General features: G+C 42.2%; 1 protein-coding gene across 1 annotated transcript in view; it reads left to right on the forward strand.

Moving 5' to 3' along the window:
* abat (4-aminobutyrate aminotransferase) overlaps positions 1–18,982 on the forward strand; it is a 193,663-nt gene that overhangs the window by 50,000 nt on the left and 124,681 nt on the right. Inside the window, exon 2 of the mRNA XM_072268745.1 lies at positions 2,966–3,072. Coding sequence (XP_072124846.1) covers positions 3,003–3,072 — 70 coding nt within the window. The 5' untranslated portion in view covers positions 2,966–3,002. The remainder of the gene's footprint in view (positions 1–2,965; positions 3,073–18,982) is intronic.

Below are 18,982 nucleotides of genomic sequence, written 5' to 3' on the forward strand. Positions count from 1 at the left end.
GAATAAATAGCCCCTCTCTCTTTAAGGTCCAACAGTATGTTAAATTTTCTACAGACCAAACCAAAATAATGACAAAAGATCATTGAAGACGAGTCAGGATAATGATTATAGAGAAGCAGAAATCTGGGAAGGATACAAAACCATTTCAAAGACATTGAACATCCCTTGATGCTCTGTGCAGTCCATCGTCTAACAGTTTAAAAGAAATGAAATCACAGCCGCACTACCTAGCTCAGGCCACCCTTTGAAACTTAGTCTCTGGAGAAGATTAGCATTTAAAAGTGAGGCTCCCTTGACACCAACAGTCTGTCTGAGTGAGCTGCAGAAGTCAATGACTGTAACTGGAGATGAAGTTCATGGCTCCAAAATCACTGAAGTCTTGAATAAGAAGTATATTTATGGAAGAGTGGCAAGAAAGAAGGCATGGCAAAAAAAAAAGCATATCCTTGCCCGTAAAGACTTTGCAAAGCGTCACTTAGAAGATACTGTAAAGACGTAGAAGAAGGTCTTGTGGTCAGATAAAACTGAAGTGGAATTTCTTGGCCTCAACACTAAGTGGTACGTGTGGCGTAAGTCTAATATTACGCATTAGCCAGGTAACAACTTCCCTGTTTTAGAGTATGGTGGAAGTAACATCATGCTATGGGGATGCTTTTCAGCAGCAGGGACTCAAAATCTGTTTAGGATTGATGGCAAAATGAATGTTGCTAAGTACAAAGACATCCTGGATAAAAGCCTGCTAGCATCTAGCAGAAAGCTTAAACTGTGGAGGAAGTTCATCTTTCAGCAGCATTCCCAAAGCACATTGCCTGAGCAACCATGGAGTGGCTCCAAATGAAGAAAATTGATGTCCAGTCAAGAGGCCTGACCTTAACCTGATCGAATATTTCTGGCAAAACCTCAGGATTGCCGTCCTCTGCCGCTCTCCAACTAACCTGGCACAGCTAGAGCAATTTTGCAAAGAGGAATGGGGAAATCTTGCTCCATCACGTTGTGCAAAGCTAATAGAGACTTATCCAAAAAGGCTAATGGCTGTAACAGCTGTGATAGATGGTTACAAAGGTAGATGAATACTTTTGAACTGCTGACATTTCAATTTTTGACTTTTTAGTTTTCCATGCTTTACAATTTTTCATATTTTTGGGGCTGTACTGTGGGGGAAAAAAGAGCACATGATTCACAAATAAAACCTCAGTTAAATTGATCAAAATCCCTGGTTATAATACTCATTTATATGAACAAGGAGTTGAGGGGGTGTGAGTACTTTTAAAAGGCCCTGTAAATCAAAGACGTAGCTCATAAATCATAACCCAATGTGCACAAGTCAAGGAATTACTGTAAACACTTAAATTAAATTCATTAAATTGGAATTTAATTAATATTAAAATGAAAGTCACATGAATTTGAAATGGAGATCTATCAAAAATGTAAATTTGGTACAGTTGCTTCACTTACCTTTCCAAACTGTTGAGAGTTTTAAGTTAAAGCTTGAACTGTTACTGCTTAAAATCAGTACAATGGCCTGGATATCCTGAATAACTGTATAGGACAATTTTGTGAAAGCTAGGACATCAGAGCAGATTTAAGTCAGCTAAACAATAATGCAAATTATTTCCTGTTGGCTCTTCTACCTCTTAAAGTGTAGAGAAACAGTATATTTTATAACATGTACAATATTACTTTTATAACATTAAAGAAAGCAACAAAGATAATTAGGATATAAAGAAAGGTAGCTATCATTTAAATGAGTTGACTCTCATTGAAGAATGAGAAAACAAACAGTAACTATGATTTTTATGTTGTGGATAATGTTCAATTACTTCTGATCAGAAATTGTGATTTTGGCTGTGCCTGAATTTTTATGAGCAACTGCATTCCATGAGAGACGTATCCATTGCCAAGCAACTCTTTTCTCAGCACCTTTAACAATAATCCTTTCATACTTCTCGCTCAGTTTTGGCTTGGTTGATTAAAAATGTCTCTAACAGATTTGTTTGAGCAATATACTTTTGGAAATTGTGGTCTGTAAGTTAAATGGCTACGTAAAGAAACCTCGCAGGTTCAATGGCATTCGTGTGATGGATTCCTTAATTGCTCCAAATCTGTGGTAAGCCTGGGATTTAGACGTACTGAAAATTCCTATTTTCTGGAACCCTTGGAATTTCGTGGTCGACTGGCAGACTTTCTGTGCCATTGGGCTTTATTAATTTCTCAACCTACTTCTGATGCATTTCTTTCTTTAAAATTTCACACAATAGTTTTAAAAAATTAAATGAACCACTTGAATTTAACAGAAATTCAAGAACAGGGCACTGAGTTTAAAAGGAATGTGGGAAGTAGGATCCCATTAAACAATTCTTCCTCTTTTTTTCACTCTGTAGATTAAGGTTTTCTGTTTTCCTGTTTCTTCAGAGAAGTGTTTGTATTTGTTTTATAGTCCCTTTTAAATAAAATTTAATTTTTTGAAATTATAAATTAGATGAAGCAATATGATTTCCCATATTGTTTCAAGGAGAAATTGTTGAAGTGAAAATTTCTGTGTGATTCTCCTTCCAATTTTGTTGTCCAAGAGAAAACATGGCAGCAGGCTGATCGACTCTTCCACTGAATGTCATTGATCTGTTTTGTTTTGTAATGTGGAATGAGACATCACAATCTGCCTCATTATGACATGGCAGGATATTCTCTAAACTGGATGAATCTCAGATGAATATCAAGGTTGTATAATTTATACATACTTTGAACTTTGTACTGCCTCAATGTACTGTTGTAATGAATTCAGCTGTATGATCAATATGCACGGGAAGTTTTCAGTGTAACTTCGTGCATATTTGTTTGGGTCGCAAATCTGTGTGGTAAAAATGGCAGTATAACCTTACTACCAATGACCATAAAACGTCACTCATGTAATGCCTGATTACATAAGGGCTCCCTATTAAAATTATTCTTATTTTCTTCTGTGCAGAGCTGTCAGCAGAGAGTCTAACCTCCAGAAACTTAAGATGGTTTCCACTGTGCTCTCTCGGCAAATAACTTGCATATTGCAACAGAATCTGAAGTTTTCTCTGCCCCGTGAGTATTCTCTCCAAGAAATTATGTGGAATGTACAAAATGTTATCCTTTTAGTCTCTACATGAAGATGCTTACCTCATTGCTGTGAGAACTCTCTCAGCCATTCATTCTTCCAGAGCATTATGCTTCGTCGTGAATGACAGAGCAGGGAAACTATACAGAAAGACGTTCGGAAAAAGATCAGGGCATAAAATCAATTCTTTAAGGGTAAGCGGTTGGGTCCTTTCGCCTTTTGTAGGTTGCTAAGCAGCAGAAGGAAATAGAAGCTCTGTCACCTTACTCTATTCACAATACAGCTTCTAAAAATGCCAAAGAATCTAGTAACCAATACGTGGATCTGCAGTTTATTTCTAAGTACAGATTAGCACCCAATCTTCACATAATGAAATCTTGAGTAGATGCTTCACAGACCCAGTTATTAGTTCTGAAGTCTTTAGTTAATAAAGAATTACTTTAATTGTGTAGCACCTTCATGAGGTGACTCACTTGCCAGAGTGCCTGTTCAAAGCAGACACTGAGCCAAGAGAGAGGTTTGAATAAGCAAATAAAGTTAATGGCAGAAGACAGACTTAAAGTGAAGGAGTAAGTTGAAGGAATTTTGAGGAATTCCCAAAAAAAATGGGCTAGTGGAGTTTTAAAACATTGATAATCTGTATGAAGTGCAAGTTCAGATAAATGGACTATTTAGTATTAAATTAAGTATTGTTACACTTCTGGTGGTTTAAGTTATACATTTCCTCCATTTACCAATTGTTGTGCTATCCTGCAGGAGATAATAAATCATAGCCCATTTTCTTGTCCTTCTCATATAGGCCTTTGGCACATTAGAATAACTTGAAATACATGAAATTTGTGGTTTTGTTGGCAGCAGTACAGTGCAAAGACATAAAATTACTTTAAGTAACAAAATAACTAGTGCAAGAAAGGGATTAACAAGGTAATCATTATTGGTTCATGGGCCATTCAGAAATCAGATGATGGACAGGATGAAGCTCTTCCTCCTTAGGGCAAGCTGAAACAACTAACACCTATTGGTCAACTGACAACCTATCCCAGGCTGACTTACATTGATTGGCCATTTCAATAGTTGTGCTTTGGAATGTACTGTTGAGTTTTGAGATTTTTGTAGTTATGTGTTTTACTGAATAAGGGTTTATTTCATATTCCCGTTTTATTCTGATTCCTGGCTCTTGCTCTTATCAGTCATTATAGACAAGTGAACAGAACAAATTGGCGATGAGGTGCTGATGCAGAGATGCATCCTGGAATGTGCTGGGACACACCATCAGTGCTGTAACCCGGGGTCATCAGGTGTTTCAGGTTCTTCAACATCAGATACCTTCACCCAGGTGACCCAGCCAGGGTTGATCAGGCCCTGGCTTTTGTCTCAGCAGCATTGGTCCACGGGTCACACCTCTTGATCCATAGCCATCTGGAGACTTGCTCACTTGTGGACTTCAGGCCCTGACGCTGCAGACATTGCAAATAGCTCCTGGCCTAACAGGAACAAGACCCTGATATAATTCTACAAAACTGTCACTCAAAAATGTCAGTGTTTGATCACCTGGAAGCATGATTCCACTGTGGTTGAACAAAACCATGTCATTGCAGTTTCCAATAGCCCAGACATCATCTCTCAGCAGGTCCCCAAGTGGCCAAACACGGCTTGTTGGAACTGTGATGCGAGGCACTATGCAAGAAACTGCCAATACAAGAAACACATTTGCAGTAGATGCTAATGCCAAAGGAAAGATTTTTGCTGTCCTTCAATATCGTCTAGGCTAGTGAAACACAAGGACAAAAAGTTTCAAAATCCATCTAAATCTACAAGGAGTTTAATGCTCATGTTGAAAGTTGACTTTGCCCCCAGGATACGGTACGTCAACGTATTTATCAACAATCAATTGGTCAAGCTATAACACGATATGGTATCACACATGACCATTATCTCCACGTGCACGTAGCGAACACTTGGGCCCCCACCAGTCAAATTAACTCATCACTCTGCCCGCATTGCAACTGGTGGAACCTTCCTGCTGGTTGGTGAACTGCACCGCATGGTTAGGCTGAATGGTAACCGAGTCAATGGTGTGTGTTACCTAACAGACCAGCCACATCTGAATGTCTTTAGCATTGACTAAATGGACAAACTTGATCATTGGAAGATCCCTCTGGACGAGGTCTGTAAGAAGACGTTGGCCATTCAAATCATGTTAGTCAATGCCATAGCACCATCATACCACCATACAACAAGAACTGCAACAGTGCTGTGGAGAAGTGTTTCAAGAAGGCTTTGGTTGGTGCACAAAACTGCAATGGAGATTATCATTGTGATCTCCATCCAGAGGCAAAGCCAGTCTTCTGTCCCAACAGACCGGTACCATACACTGCTTAACCAATTATGGAGCAAGAACTAGATCACCTGCAACAAGCTGGTGTGATCAATGCTATCAATTACTGATATTAGGAAACTTCAATATTCATTATCAAGAAAGCCAACAGTACAGTGAGGTTGTGTGCAGACTTCTCAACTAGTTTCAGTGCAGTATGTTCAGTGCAGTTCAGTGCAGTTCAGTTCAACTAGTATGTTTCTGGAGACATACCAGTACTCATTACCAGTAGCAGCAGATCTCTTTGCAAAATTGAATGGTGGTGTCTACTGCGCAAATTTGGACTTGGCTGCAGCTTATCCCCAGGTAGAAGTGGCAGAAAATTCATTGGAGTTTCTCACCATGACAACACATAAGAGGTTGTTTTCCTTCCTATGTCTGCCTTTTGGGGTAAAGGCGGCTGTTTCAATTTTCTACCAGTTTATGGACCCCATGCAGAATGGTATAAACGATGGGCACAAATTGGATAGAAGTATGCCAATGCCTAGACAATGTTTTGAACAAACTACAAGACTTTGGATTATGACTTCATTCACAGATGAGTATGGTCATCGTTGAGATCCCAAAAGCATCACTGCAATCTTAAAGGAGCATCCACCATCAGGTATCAGCACTTTACAGTCATTTCCGAACATGATCAGTCATTATTCAGCATTTCTCTTAACAATGCACTGGCAAAGGGGGCCACTCAATGCCCTGCTTAACGAGGGTGCACATAGAAATGATCCAAACAATGCCAAGAAGCTTTTGATCAGGCGAAGAATATGCTATCATCTGACCTTCTCTTGATGCATTTTAACCAAGGGTTGGGAATCATCATCACAACAGATGCGTCCAACTATGGCGTGGGAGCTGTCATATCCTGTATCTTCCCTGATGGTTCTGAAAAAGCTGTCATGCATGCAGCCAGATTATTGACCGTAGCAGAAAGGAACTATGGACAAATCAAGAAGGAAGCCTTTGGAATCATCTTTACTGAATCAGAATTAGCATTAGCTGAGAATCTCAACACACTTCTGCTGAAATTACATTGCCTCCTGGCCTCAAAGGAAGTCTCCAGCTGAAGCACTTTTGGGTACAATGTTGTCACAGCATCCAATATCCAAGTCAGTATATGGTCAGGTGCACAAAGGCAGCTATATAAACCTTAGTTTACAGGTGAAGTCAATCAAGCCTGCAGCTGCAGTACAGGCCAGACAGTATCGCAAAGGGCCAAGACTCCTGGGTACCAGGTCAGATCGCCAAACGAATGGGGAAAGTGCTGTACGAAGTCATCGTAGATGGACGCGGCTGGTGTCGCTACATCAACCAGTTGCAGCCACCTGCTTCCAAAGGCAAAGCAAGTTTGTCAGGCAGATCATTAAATCCAGTGTTGGACCTTCACCTCCTCCTGGAGGGGTTCAATTTACCCCGACCAAACCCCCAGTGCAATCAGAATAAGGTTTGATATCACGGGCATATGTCATGAAATTTATTGGTTTGCAGCAGCAGTACATTGTTATACATAATGATAAAAACTATAAATTACAATAAGGATATAAATTAAAAAAATTAAATTAAATAAGCACCGCAAAAAGGGGAAAAATACTGAGGAAATGTTCATGGGTTCATTGTCCGTTCAGAAATCTGCTATTGGAGGGGGAAAAGCTGTTCCTGAAATGTTGAGTATTTGTCTCCAGGCTCTTCTACCTTCTCCTTGAAGGTAGCAATCAGAAGGGGGGAGGGTGATTCTTCATGATGGAATTCCTTTTTCAGGAATTGCCTTTTGATTCTTCATGATGGAATTCCTTTTTCAGGAATTGCCTTTTGAAGATGTCCTCAATGCCGAGGACTGGTCACTGGTCTTGAACGCCACGGTTCTAGCCCTCAGCAGACTACAAACCACCTGGTTCATTCACAACATTTGGATTGGGTGTTTTTGAATACCGAAATCAAATATTTATTTTTTGTCATATTAGGTATTGTTGAAATTCTAACATGAGCAAAGTAAGGTTGAATAAATATCCTATTACATCTGACCAGAGTCCCCAGTTTGTGACGGCAAAGCTCCCAGATGATTTACCCACAATGTTCAGAGAACTTATCATAAAAATGTTATCACTGAGCCAAATCCCTAAAAGGAAAAAGAAATCCATGTCCTTACAGCAGATACCTCACACATCTCACCTTTGAGTAACTTCAAATTAAACAGCTTCCCAAAATTTTTACATTATTTAAATGCATGCTGGAATAAGCATTCTTCAACCCAAAAATGTGCATAAATATTACATAAATAGCTGAATAAAAGAGCTCCAAATGCAATGGAAATTAATTTAAATCGTGCCAGAAAAATGGGTAGCTGTATGAACTGTCTGGTGGAACTGTGTACCTTTTATGCACCTGTAATTTGGTTAAGGTTAGCCTCTCACCACTTTACTCTTCCCCATAAACTTTGCTGTCTTGTATCTTTCCTGTCCCACAGTTTTACAGAAATGATTTCATATCGTTGCCCATGCCAACTTGCATGACACTTAATGTCGCAGACATGAGCACTCAGTGGACGCATAAGCTGTTTATTGTTGCATTCTTTAAACAAACCTGAAGGGAAGCACCGGGTCTGTCCAACACCGGCAAAGTGAGACAACAGCAGGTTTAACTCTGGGGTCTTGCCTGCACCCTACTGTTTGGTTCCCTTTCTGAAGTAGAGTGGGAGGCGGCAGTAATCCAGCAAGAATCAGACGCTTGTTGATGGAAGCCATTTATAGAGAGAGGACTTTGGTGGAAATGAGGTGGAGAGCACCGAATCTTTATATTTCGGGCCTGAACAAACTTTTCTTCTCCTCTGCGCACCAAAGGAAGGTAAAATATTATTTTAAACGGTCTTTGATCCTCTTCTTGCTTTCTTCACTAAATAGTACTAGTGAATTTTGCAATATGGGTTTGATGGCATGATGGAAAACTGACCTGGTTCAAACCTGATCTGCTTGTATTCAGAAAGACCTTTAATTATGTAATTTCAATATTGATTTGTAATGCAGAATGACTAATATAGTGTGGGACTTTGGCAAGCACTTTGCCTATTTTAACAACTGCCAACCTATTTCTGGCTAACAGTTCAAATCTGCTCTACTGCAGCTGCCTTTCTTCAGTTCAACGAATCAGAGCCAAATTGATATTGACTTACAGTCTGAGATTTTGGTACCATTTACCATAGCATAGACAATTCTGTAGACAATTCGGAGTTCAGGACCATTGACCAAAACACTAAGTTTAAATTCCACTATGGCAGATAAGAAATTGAAATTGAAATCCAAGCAATTGAATAACTTGTTACAAGACAACAGCATGTAACAGTAACCATAAAACGTATTTGTGTAAAATTCATTTTGTTCACTGATATCTTTGAAGGACAGAGGAAATACTTTCTAGACAATTTGACCAATGCAGTTGCTTTTTTTTTTAATGAACAGCTAAGCATGGACCTTAAATGCCAGCCTTACCAATGACATCCAAATCCCTGATCTCTTTTTTTTAAAAGCTATTGCTGCCAATTTATCTCCTTTCAGAGCAGAACTTTTCAAGTGGGGAATCTTTGATCTATCTTCCCAATTAATCTGTGCAAATACAAAAAAGAAAAACAAATAATAAATAAATAATATTGAGAACATGAGTTGTGGAGCTTTTGAAAGTGAGTCCATAGGTTGTGGAATCAGTTCAGAGTTGAGGTGAGGTGAGTGAAGTTATCCACTTTGGTTCAGGAGCCTGATGGTTGAAGGGTAATAACGGTTACTGTAACTGTGAGAGACGGTACTGGAATCTGAATCAAAAAGTAGTCAGTTGGAAGAATGAGCAGATCGAGCAGCATCTGTTGGAAAAGAGGAATGCATGGATCTGCTGTTCCTTCAACAATTCCATTCACTCCCACGTGTACTGCTCAACCTGCTGGATTCCTCCAACAGATTGTTTATTTTTAACTTAACTATTTAGTCCAAAGATGTACTGGTTAGTAGGTTAATTGGTCATTGTAAATTGTCCCATGATTAGGCTGGAGTTAAATTTGGGGATTGCTGGGTTACATGGCTCGAAGGGTCTATTCCGCAATTCCAGTGAAAGTCTTACATATTTTACTGAGTTCTGCTTGGTTTTAAGCATCTATTTTAGTATGCAATGATCCTTTGGTTTAGTAGGGTCTAACAAATGCAATTCCTGATTGATTGGGACTTCATCTACTTTATGAACATTCAAAATATTTGGTAGTTTACAGAGCTCTCCATGGAAATCCAAATGATTCTGCATGTGCCCTAATCATTTCAAATGAAAGGTATAGTGCCAGCCCCCTGTTTCTTGGTTGTGTTTTCCCTGACTACAGGAACAAAGTTCCCCGCTGCTTTCTGTAAGGAGTATATACATTCTCCCCATGACCACATGGGTTTCCTCTGGGTGCTCTGGTTTCCTCCCACAGTCCAAAGATGGACATTATGTAGGCCGAAGTGAATAGATTCATTAGGCCTGTTCCTGTCCTTTTTTGTTCTGTGTTCTACAACAAGATGATGAAAGGTGCTTTATCAATATGCATGCTTTTTGCACTTCGTAATATTGTATTATTAAATTCTTTTTTTAACAAGGACTCAAAATAATTCAGTTCTTAGTTTCTTTTGAGGAAGAGCCCCTTAAATGAATTGGTAAAAATTTGTAAATATAATACAGATGATGAAAGATGGAAAATATATTTTTTCTAATTTGAGTTTGCATCTTATGCGGCTCATTAGTTTTTAATATTGGATGTGTGTACTCCATTAAGGTTGTAGCATGTGACTAAATATTGCAGGACTGTTAAAGAAGTCTTCAGAAAGCTTTTCTATGTAGGTGCTGCCTTCTTGTTTTAGGGAGTGAGAAACATATTCTCTTGCACTTTGCCGTCTGACCCTCTCACCTCTGTAAGTTCTTTTGTTTAATTAGTAATTTAGTTCCAGTGTCTTGGAAAGTGTTGCCATCGTCGAGTTTACTAGGAAGCCTTGTGCTTCAAACAGATTTATGGACGCTTGGAAATAGTTCATCTCCAGGACACTGTGGGGGAGAAAAAGGTCTTCCGGATAATCATTTTGGGATGTTTTGAGTTTCTGGCACAAAAGCAAATTATTTGGCCCAAATGGCATGTGCCAGCAATCATTCTCCATAACTACCTCTTTGGGCTCTTCTATCAACTTGTGTCATTATATCCTTCTACTCTCTACTCACTCGTACTTTAATATATGCTTACCATTTCCCTCAATTACTACTTGTGGTAGAGTTTCACAAATGAACTCTGGGATCAACTTGACTGAGAGCTGGCTTTTGTGGTGTTATACAGAAGGTTAATGATCATTGCAAATGATGCCAGAAATAGATTTTTACATGGGTGCTAGGTTCCCCCATAATTGAGAATGGGGATACTCATACAATCTTTTTTTATAAAGGCTAGCTTTATTTGTTATATGTACATTGATAGATACTGTGAAATGAGTCCTTTGCATAAAATCAAATCAGCAAGGATCGTGTCATCACTCTTCTAATGCCAACTTAGCATGCTAACAAGTCACTAACCTGAACTATACACCTTTGAAATGTAGAAGGAAACCAGAGCACATGGAGAAAACCCACACAGTCACAGAGAGAACTTGCAAACTCCTTATCAACAGAGGCGGGGAACTGAACCCCAATATTACAGCTGGCGCACTGTAAGATATTACACTGACTACTATGTTACACAATGCTACCACCTTAGCTTCTCCTGTTAATGTAAATCACAGTTCACATGGACATGGAAGCTCTATAGAGTTCTGAATTGTGTTAAGGAAGCAGGGATTCTGAAGAAGAACTTAGAGAGATTAGGAGAATGAACAAAGAAATGGCAGATGGAATACAGAGTAGGGAAGTGTAGGGTCATACACTTTGGGAGAAGAGATAAAGGTGTAGAATTTTTTCTAAATGGAGAGAAAATTCAGAAATCAGATGTGTAAAGGGCCTTTGGAATCCTCGCACAGGATTCCCTAAAGGTTAATGTGCAGGTTGAGTCAGTGGTAAGGAAAGCAAATGCAATGTTAGCATTCAGTTTGAGAGGACGAGAATATAAAAGCAAGAATGTAATACTGAGGCTTTACAAGGCTTTGGTCGGACTGCGCTTGGAGTATTGCGAAAAGTATTGGGCCCCCCTATCTAATAAAGGGTGTGCTGGCGTTGGAGAGAGTCCAGAGGAGATTTACAAGAATAATCCCAGGAATTAAAGGGTTAACTTATGAGAAGCATTTGGTGGCTCTGGGCCTGTATTCACTGGAGCTTAGTAGAATGGGGGGGGGGGCCCACTGAAACCTATTCAATGTTGAAAGGCCTCAATAGAATGGACCTGTGGAGATGACGTTTCCTGTAGTGGGAGAGTCTAGGACCAGAGGACACAGCCTCAGAATAGAAGGGTGTCGCTTCAGAACAGAGATGAGGAGGAATTTCTTTAGTTGGAGGGTGGTGAATCTGTGGAATTCATTGTCACAGACGGCTGTGGAGCCCAAGTCATTGGGTATATCTCAAACAGAGGTTGATGGGTTCTTGTTTAGTAAGGGAGTCAAAGGGTACGGGGAGAATGGGGTTGAAAGGGATAATAAGTCAGCCATGATGGAATGGTGGAGAAGACTCGATAGGGTGAATGGCCTAATTCTGTTGTGTATGGTGTTATAGTCTTATCTGATCAGTTGACTGGATGCTTAGTTCATGCCACCATCCGAGACTTGGCTTTTTTCATCGCTACCATCAGGATGGAGGTCCAGGAGGCTGAAAGCCCACACTCAGTGTTTTAGGAACAGGTTCTCCCCCTCTGCCATCAACCCATGAACACCTCCTCACTATTACTGTTCTGCGCCGTTTATCAATGTGTTTATTGCTTTGTGAGTTGCAACAATTTTTATGTCTTTGCAGCTGTACTGCTGCCAAAACTACAAATTTCATGACATATCTCAGTGATAATCAACTGGATTCTGATTCTAAACCTAGTACAGTAGCTGGCTTCTGTTACATCATTTCCACGTAACCCTGCTTTTGATGTTCACCAGGCTGGCACCTTTTTTGACAGGTTCTGGCAGGTTTATTTACATTTTGTGAGTTATTCTGGGTCTCTTAGCTTTGTGGCAAAGGTACACTTAAAGGATGCACTGTTTTGGGCTGCTGGAGCTGTTTATCTCATTTAAGTCCATACCAGATCAATGCAGAGTGAAGTAGTGTGTGTTCAATGAAAGATGAACTTCGTCTCCAACAGCCTCTGTGTGGTGTCTTTCTTGGTGATAGACGTTAAAGTGCCCCACCCAGAATACATTCTTGGTTATTACTACTCCTAATGCTTATGCTGAATGGGCTGCACTTGGACCAATTGCCTTGCAGAGAAATTCGCTAGTTGGACAGAGTAAGATTTAAACTAGATTAGCAGGGGGTGGGAGTCTTAACAGGTGCAAGTCATGAGATAAGGCCAGCAGGAGCAAGTTCAGAAATGAGGGTAGTCAGCGGCAGAGTAAATGGAGGGAAAGAAATACTCATTTTAGCTACACAGGGTTTAACAAGTAAGGCTGTGAGGACTGGGATGTCATAGCCATAACAGAAACATGGCTGAGAGAAGGGCAAGACTAGCAGTTCGGTATTCCTGGATACAGGATCAGAATCAAAATCAGGATTATTATCACTGATGTATATTGTGAAATTCATTGTTTTGCAGCAGCAGTACAGTGCAATACAGTAAAGATTGCTATATTACAATATGTTAAATAAAAAGCAATGGTGTAGTAAGAGTGCAAAATAGTGAAATTGGGTTCATGGACAGTTCATAAATCCAATGGCAGAGGAGAAGAAATTGTACCTAAGACATTGAGTGTGGGTCTTCAGGCTCCTGTGCCTCTTCCCTGATGGTACTAATGAGAAAAGGATGACACTTGACCATCAGATATTCCAGGTCAGGGGAGCAGGACTGAGACAGAACCACCATGTCTCTGCATCATGATTGGTTAATACTGATAAAATCGTCACCACCTCTGCCATTACCTGACACTGCTACCCAGGCCATGCTGTGGAACGTGTAGACGCCCGGATCAACATGTTAATGGTGGGTTCCAGGATTGGAGCTTCATGCTGGCAGGAGGCACAAGGGCCAGTCAGCACAGAAGTGCGTGAGTCAGCGAGACCGGGGTCTGTGGCTCTGTCATCTGAGAGTCCTGATTTCAAGGCCTGGAGTTCAGGATCCTCACTCACCATCATCAACAAGTTGACACCGAAGATCAAAGCCCCAGGTGTTGAGCGTAAGTCGAGGCTCAGTGGCCAGTGTTCTGAAGTTGCGAGTCTGTAAGTCCACTGGGGAAGTCAAAGGCCCAATGACTGTGAGTCTGTGAGTCCTGGAAGTTGAAGGCCTGAAACGGCCTGTCTTGGGGTTGAAGGACTGTCTCTCTCTATGCATGGGTGGTTAGGTGGGAGCGAGGAGACTGCTATTTTATTGCTGTTGATGTTGTTGTTGCCGCTGCTTGTGTTGTTCTGTGAATATAGTGGGCATGCTATGTTGCCACCCGAATTTGTAGCAACACGTGGGCTGCCCTAGTGGGTTGTGTTGGCTGTTAACACATTTCACTGTATGTTTTGATGTACACATGATAAATAAATGAATCTCAATCTGAGTCTGAAGAGGGAAGGAGGCAAAATGAGATTATGAGATGGACCGGGTAGGGAAGATTAAGGAGAATCCTAAGAGGTTCTCTTACTATATTTAGAGTAAAAGTGCAGCTGGTGATTGAGTAGGCACCCTTGGAGATCAGTAGGACCACCTATGTCTTCAGCCGCAAGAGATGGGTGGGATTATTAATGAATGTTTCTCCTGATTACTCAGGAGAAATTCATGGTTGCTTGAGAAGTAAGGAAAACAAGTAAGGATGTTTTGTAGGACATTCATATTGCCAGCAGGAGGTGTTTGCAGCCTTACCCCTTACAAGGTTATTATAGATTAAGGAGTGCATCTTTGGTCTTTGTGAAAGGCTGGAGAGAAAATTGTAGAGGATCTTGCAGAAGCCAGTTAACCATTTGCAAAGTTCCCAAAGACTGGAGGGTGGTTAATGTTGTTCCATTGTTTAAAAAGGGCAGCACGTAGAAGCCAGGAAACTAGAGGCTGGTTCACCGGACATCAGTAGTGAGGAAGTTACTGGAGGGAATTCTGAGGCACAGGATCTACCAATACTTGGATAAACTGAGTCTGATGAGGAGGAGTCAGCATGACTTTTCTGTGTGGGAAGCTGTGCTTGACAATTCTTTTAGAGTTTTGTGAAAAAGATATCAAAAAGGTGGTGATTATAGGGATGTGGATGTTGTCTATTTGGAATTTAACAAGGTCTTTGACAAGGTCCCACATGGTAGGCTGATCTGGGAGATTATGTCCCAAGAAATCCAGGGAGAATTAGTTAAGTGGATTCAAAACTGGCTCAGAAGTGGGAAGCAGAGTGTGGAGGTTGAAGGCTGTTTCTCGGAATGGAGGCCAGTGACAGGTGATGTGCTACAAGGATCGATGTTAGGACCCTTGATGTTTGCTTTTGTAAGTGATATGGATGCCAGTGCACAAGGCATGATTAGTAAGTTTATCAATGAGGCAAGATGTGGAGGTGTTGTTGATCACGAACGAGGTTACTGTAGATTACAGGTGGTGGATCTTGATCAGTTTGGAAAGTGGGCCAAGGGGTAGTATATGGATTTCAATGCAAACAAATTTGAAGTAGAGCATTTCAGAAAGCCAAACCAGCATCAAACTTGTACTATAAATGGGCACTCGGCAGAATAATGAACTGAAGGACCTTGGAGTACAAGAACATAGTTCATTGAAAGCAGGTTCACAGATAGACATAGTGGTGAAAAAGGCATTTAGCGCCCTGGACGTCATCAAGGATGGCATTGAGTATAGGAGTTGGGATATTATAATGTAGTTGTATAAGTTATTGGTGAAGCCCCACTTGGAAAATTATGTACAGTTTTGATCACTGTATTATAGGAAAGATGTGGTTAAACTGAAAGGAATGCAGAAAAGATTCATAAAAATGTTTCCAGTTCTAGAGGGCCTAAGTTATAGGAGAGATTGGCCAGGCTAGGTATTTATTCCTTGAAATGTAGGAGGATAAGGGTGACCTTATAGAAATGTTGAAAATTAAGAGAGCCATAGATAAAGTGATGTTAAAAGCCATTCCCCCAGGGTAGGGGATTCCTAAACCAGGGATCATAGATCTAAGGTGAGAGGAGAAAGATTTAAAAGGACCCTGAGGGTCAACCTTTTCATGCAGAGGTGGTGAGTATATGGAATGATCTGCCAGAGGAAGCGGTTGAGGCTGGTACAATCGTATTGTTTAAAAAGCACTTGGATAGGACAATGGAGGGGCAGGACTTAGAGGGATATGGGCCAAACACAGGAAATTGTGTGACGAGCATACACATAGATAAGATGTTAGCTGTCCTGTGTGATCAGCAGTTGGTCTGCCACCTGTCTTCAAGAGAGAGATAAGGAACACAATGAAACAGCATCTGGAGATGTGTAATGAAGGGACGGGAGAGAGAAAGCTGTCTGGAGCGGCTCCCCCTTTGAACCCTGAACTGTTTGAAGTGATGGACAAGTGATACCCCAGCAGGGGGATAAAAAGGGACCGGTTCGCTAAGGCAGGACACACACGACACCCGAGGTAACGAGACCCTGGAAGCGGTGCGCCTCTCACGAGTCGGTGGGAAGTACCGGACGACGCACAGGGTGGAAAGGTACGATCAGCGGGAACCTGGTGTGTGTCCGCCCTTGCTTGGGTGCCGAGTTCACTGCAGAGGATCGACCGCATCTGGAGGAGGGGTCACAGTCGGTGACCTCAGGTGACATCACCAAGGACCTGCCCAAAAAGCTGCTTGTGAGCCATATCGCCAGTCTGTGAGTGGAAGCCGTGTCTGAATGATCAGTCGCTCCCGTTCTCTCTCTCGCTCTCGCTCTCGCTCTCTCTCTCTCTCTCTCTCTCTCTCTCTCTTCCCCCCCCCACGTTGTCCATCGCCATGGCAACGATTACTGCGAACTGAACTAAATTGGACTGAACTTTTGTGTCACTTTGAAATTTGGTCATTTACCCCTAGACAACGATAGAGCTTGATTGATGCTGTTATCTTAATTCTGCACACATGTGTGGTTATCATTGCTGAACTGTTGCATTTATTATCCTTTCGATTACTGTCTTGCTTGTTTCTTTAATAAAACTTTCTTAGTTCTAGTAATCCAGACTCCAACTGAGTGATCCATTTCTGCTGGTTTGGCAACCCAGTTACGGGGTACATAACATAAGTGGGGTTCTCGTCCGCGATTTTGAACGCTAAATTTGGGACGGAGTAAATTGGTTGGGTTAAAATTCCCGAAAGAAAGAAAAGACAAACAGCAGAAATGGAGGCTAAGGAATTTATAAAGGCGCCGACCTTGGAGGCACTAGAGGATGCCAGGAAATCGGATTTGGTAGCTGTGGCCAAATGGCTGAATCTTGCTAAGGTGAAGTCGACAATGAGGAGAGAGGAGATACACAGAGCTATTGTAGAGCACTATGTATCTAAAGGTGTGTTTCCCCAAGGCGAGCTGGGAGTGGTGTCTATTGAAAAACCTGCTGGAGACGTGGTACAGGTACAGCTTGAAAAACTGAGACTCGAGCACGAGTTCCGGATGTGGCAGTTGGAGCGAGAAGAGAAGGAGAGAGAGAGAGAGAGAAAGACAGTTGGAGAGAGAAGAGAAAGAGAAGGACAGACAGTTGGAGAGAGAGGAGAAAGAGAGGGACAGACAGTTGGAGAGAGAGGAGAAACAGAGGGAAAGGGAATTCGAATTGGAGAAGTTAAGAGAAGAGCAGGGGCTAGTGCCGAACCAAGGTGGAGGGTTCCGGGCGACGCAGGAGGTTAGGCTGGTTCCCCCATTTGACGATACCGACGTGGATCGGTACTTTCTCCACTTCGAAAAAGTGGCTATAAGTCAGGACTGGCTGAGGGATAAGTGGGTTGTCTTACTTCAGAGTGTACTGAAAGGGAAAGCCCAAGAAGCTTACTCCGCTTTGTCCACGGAAGATGCCCAGAGGTATGAGGTGGTGAAAGAGGCCATCCTCAGGATTTATGAGTTGGTCTTGGAGGCATACCGGCAGAGGTTCCGGAATGCGAGGAAGCAGTGGGACCGCACGTATTTGGAGTTTGCCCGTGAGATGCAGACATATTGTGAGCGTTGGTGCGCCTCGAAGGGGGTAGAGGGGGATTATGACAGACTGCTGCAGCTGATCCTGATTGAGCAGTTTAAAGGTTGTGTCCCTGAGGGTATGAGACCCTACCTCGATGAGAAAGAGGCAGCCACGTTAGCTGCAACTGCTAAGTTAGCAGATGAGTATGCGTTGACGCATAAAATGAAGTTTGCCCCGAGTAAAGGCTACCAGAAGGGTAGTCAGGACGGCGGGGAGAGACCGCCGGAAAAGTCAGAAAGTAAGCCGGGGACTAGTGAGAAGGATAAGGTAGACCGGGAGCAGTCTGGTAGGAAGTCTCCTGGGATCGTCTGTTATAATTGCGGGAAAGTCGGACACTTTGCGTCCAGGTGCTTTGCCCCAAAGAAGGAGACGGGAAAAGGAAAAACAGCAATTTTGAATGGCTGTATCAAGCTGTTAAGCGAACTGCTAGGGAAGGACAGGTCTGAAAAAGTTCAGGAAGGGCGCGAGAGGTTTATCTCGGCCGGATTGGTGTCAGTTAAGGAGGGGTTAAAACCAGTTCCAGTGCGGATCTGGAGAGACACGGGAGCATGTCAGTCACTAATACTGAAGAGTGTATTAGAGTTTAGCTCAAAGACCCAGACTGGGGAGGTAGAGATCAAAGGTGTTGGGGAAGGGACAGAGTCAGTCCCTTTGCACTAGATACACTTACAAAGCAACCTGGTCTCTGGACTAGTCACGATCAGGGTGAGGTCCGAATTACCGATGAAAGGCGTGGAAGTCTTGCTCGGTAATGACCTCGCCGGGGGAATCGTGTTCCCAGTCGTGAGATTGACAGGTCAGCCTGCCAGCAGTGAGGCCCCGCCCACGGACTCACAGGTTCATCACGGGGCTGCGGTGGTAAATTTAGCTGAAACGTTTCTGCCAGTCTTGTACGAGACGGGGGTAGAAAATGAAAAGAAAGAGTGTAGTGAGACAAGAGGCAGTGAGGGAGCTGGGACAGACGTAGCAGTAGCCAGGAAAGAATTTGTGCCGACGCAGGAGCGAGACGAGGGGCTGATGGTTTTGGCGGAGACAGCTCTCCCTGACACAGACTTTAACAAGGGAACTAGTAGGCTATTGTGGGGAGGACGAAGCGCTGAGAAAAAAAGGGAAATCAAGTACAGTACCCGTAGATGAGGAGTGGGGGGTGGTGCAAAAGAGTTATGGGGCTGAGGTTTTTAACATGGCCCACGACGTACCCCCCCGGTGGACATTTTGCGGTGCTGGAGGAAACAGTTGGTGGAATCATGAAAGAGGTTTACTGGCTGCCCA

This window comes from Mobula birostris, chromosome 9 (assembly GCF_030028105.1).
Source record: "Mobula birostris isolate sMobBir1 chromosome 9, sMobBir1.hap1, whole genome shotgun sequence".
In the NCBI taxonomy this organism is placed as follows: Eukaryota; Metazoa; Chordata; class Chondrichthyes; order Myliobatiformes; family Myliobatidae; genus Mobula; species Mobula birostris.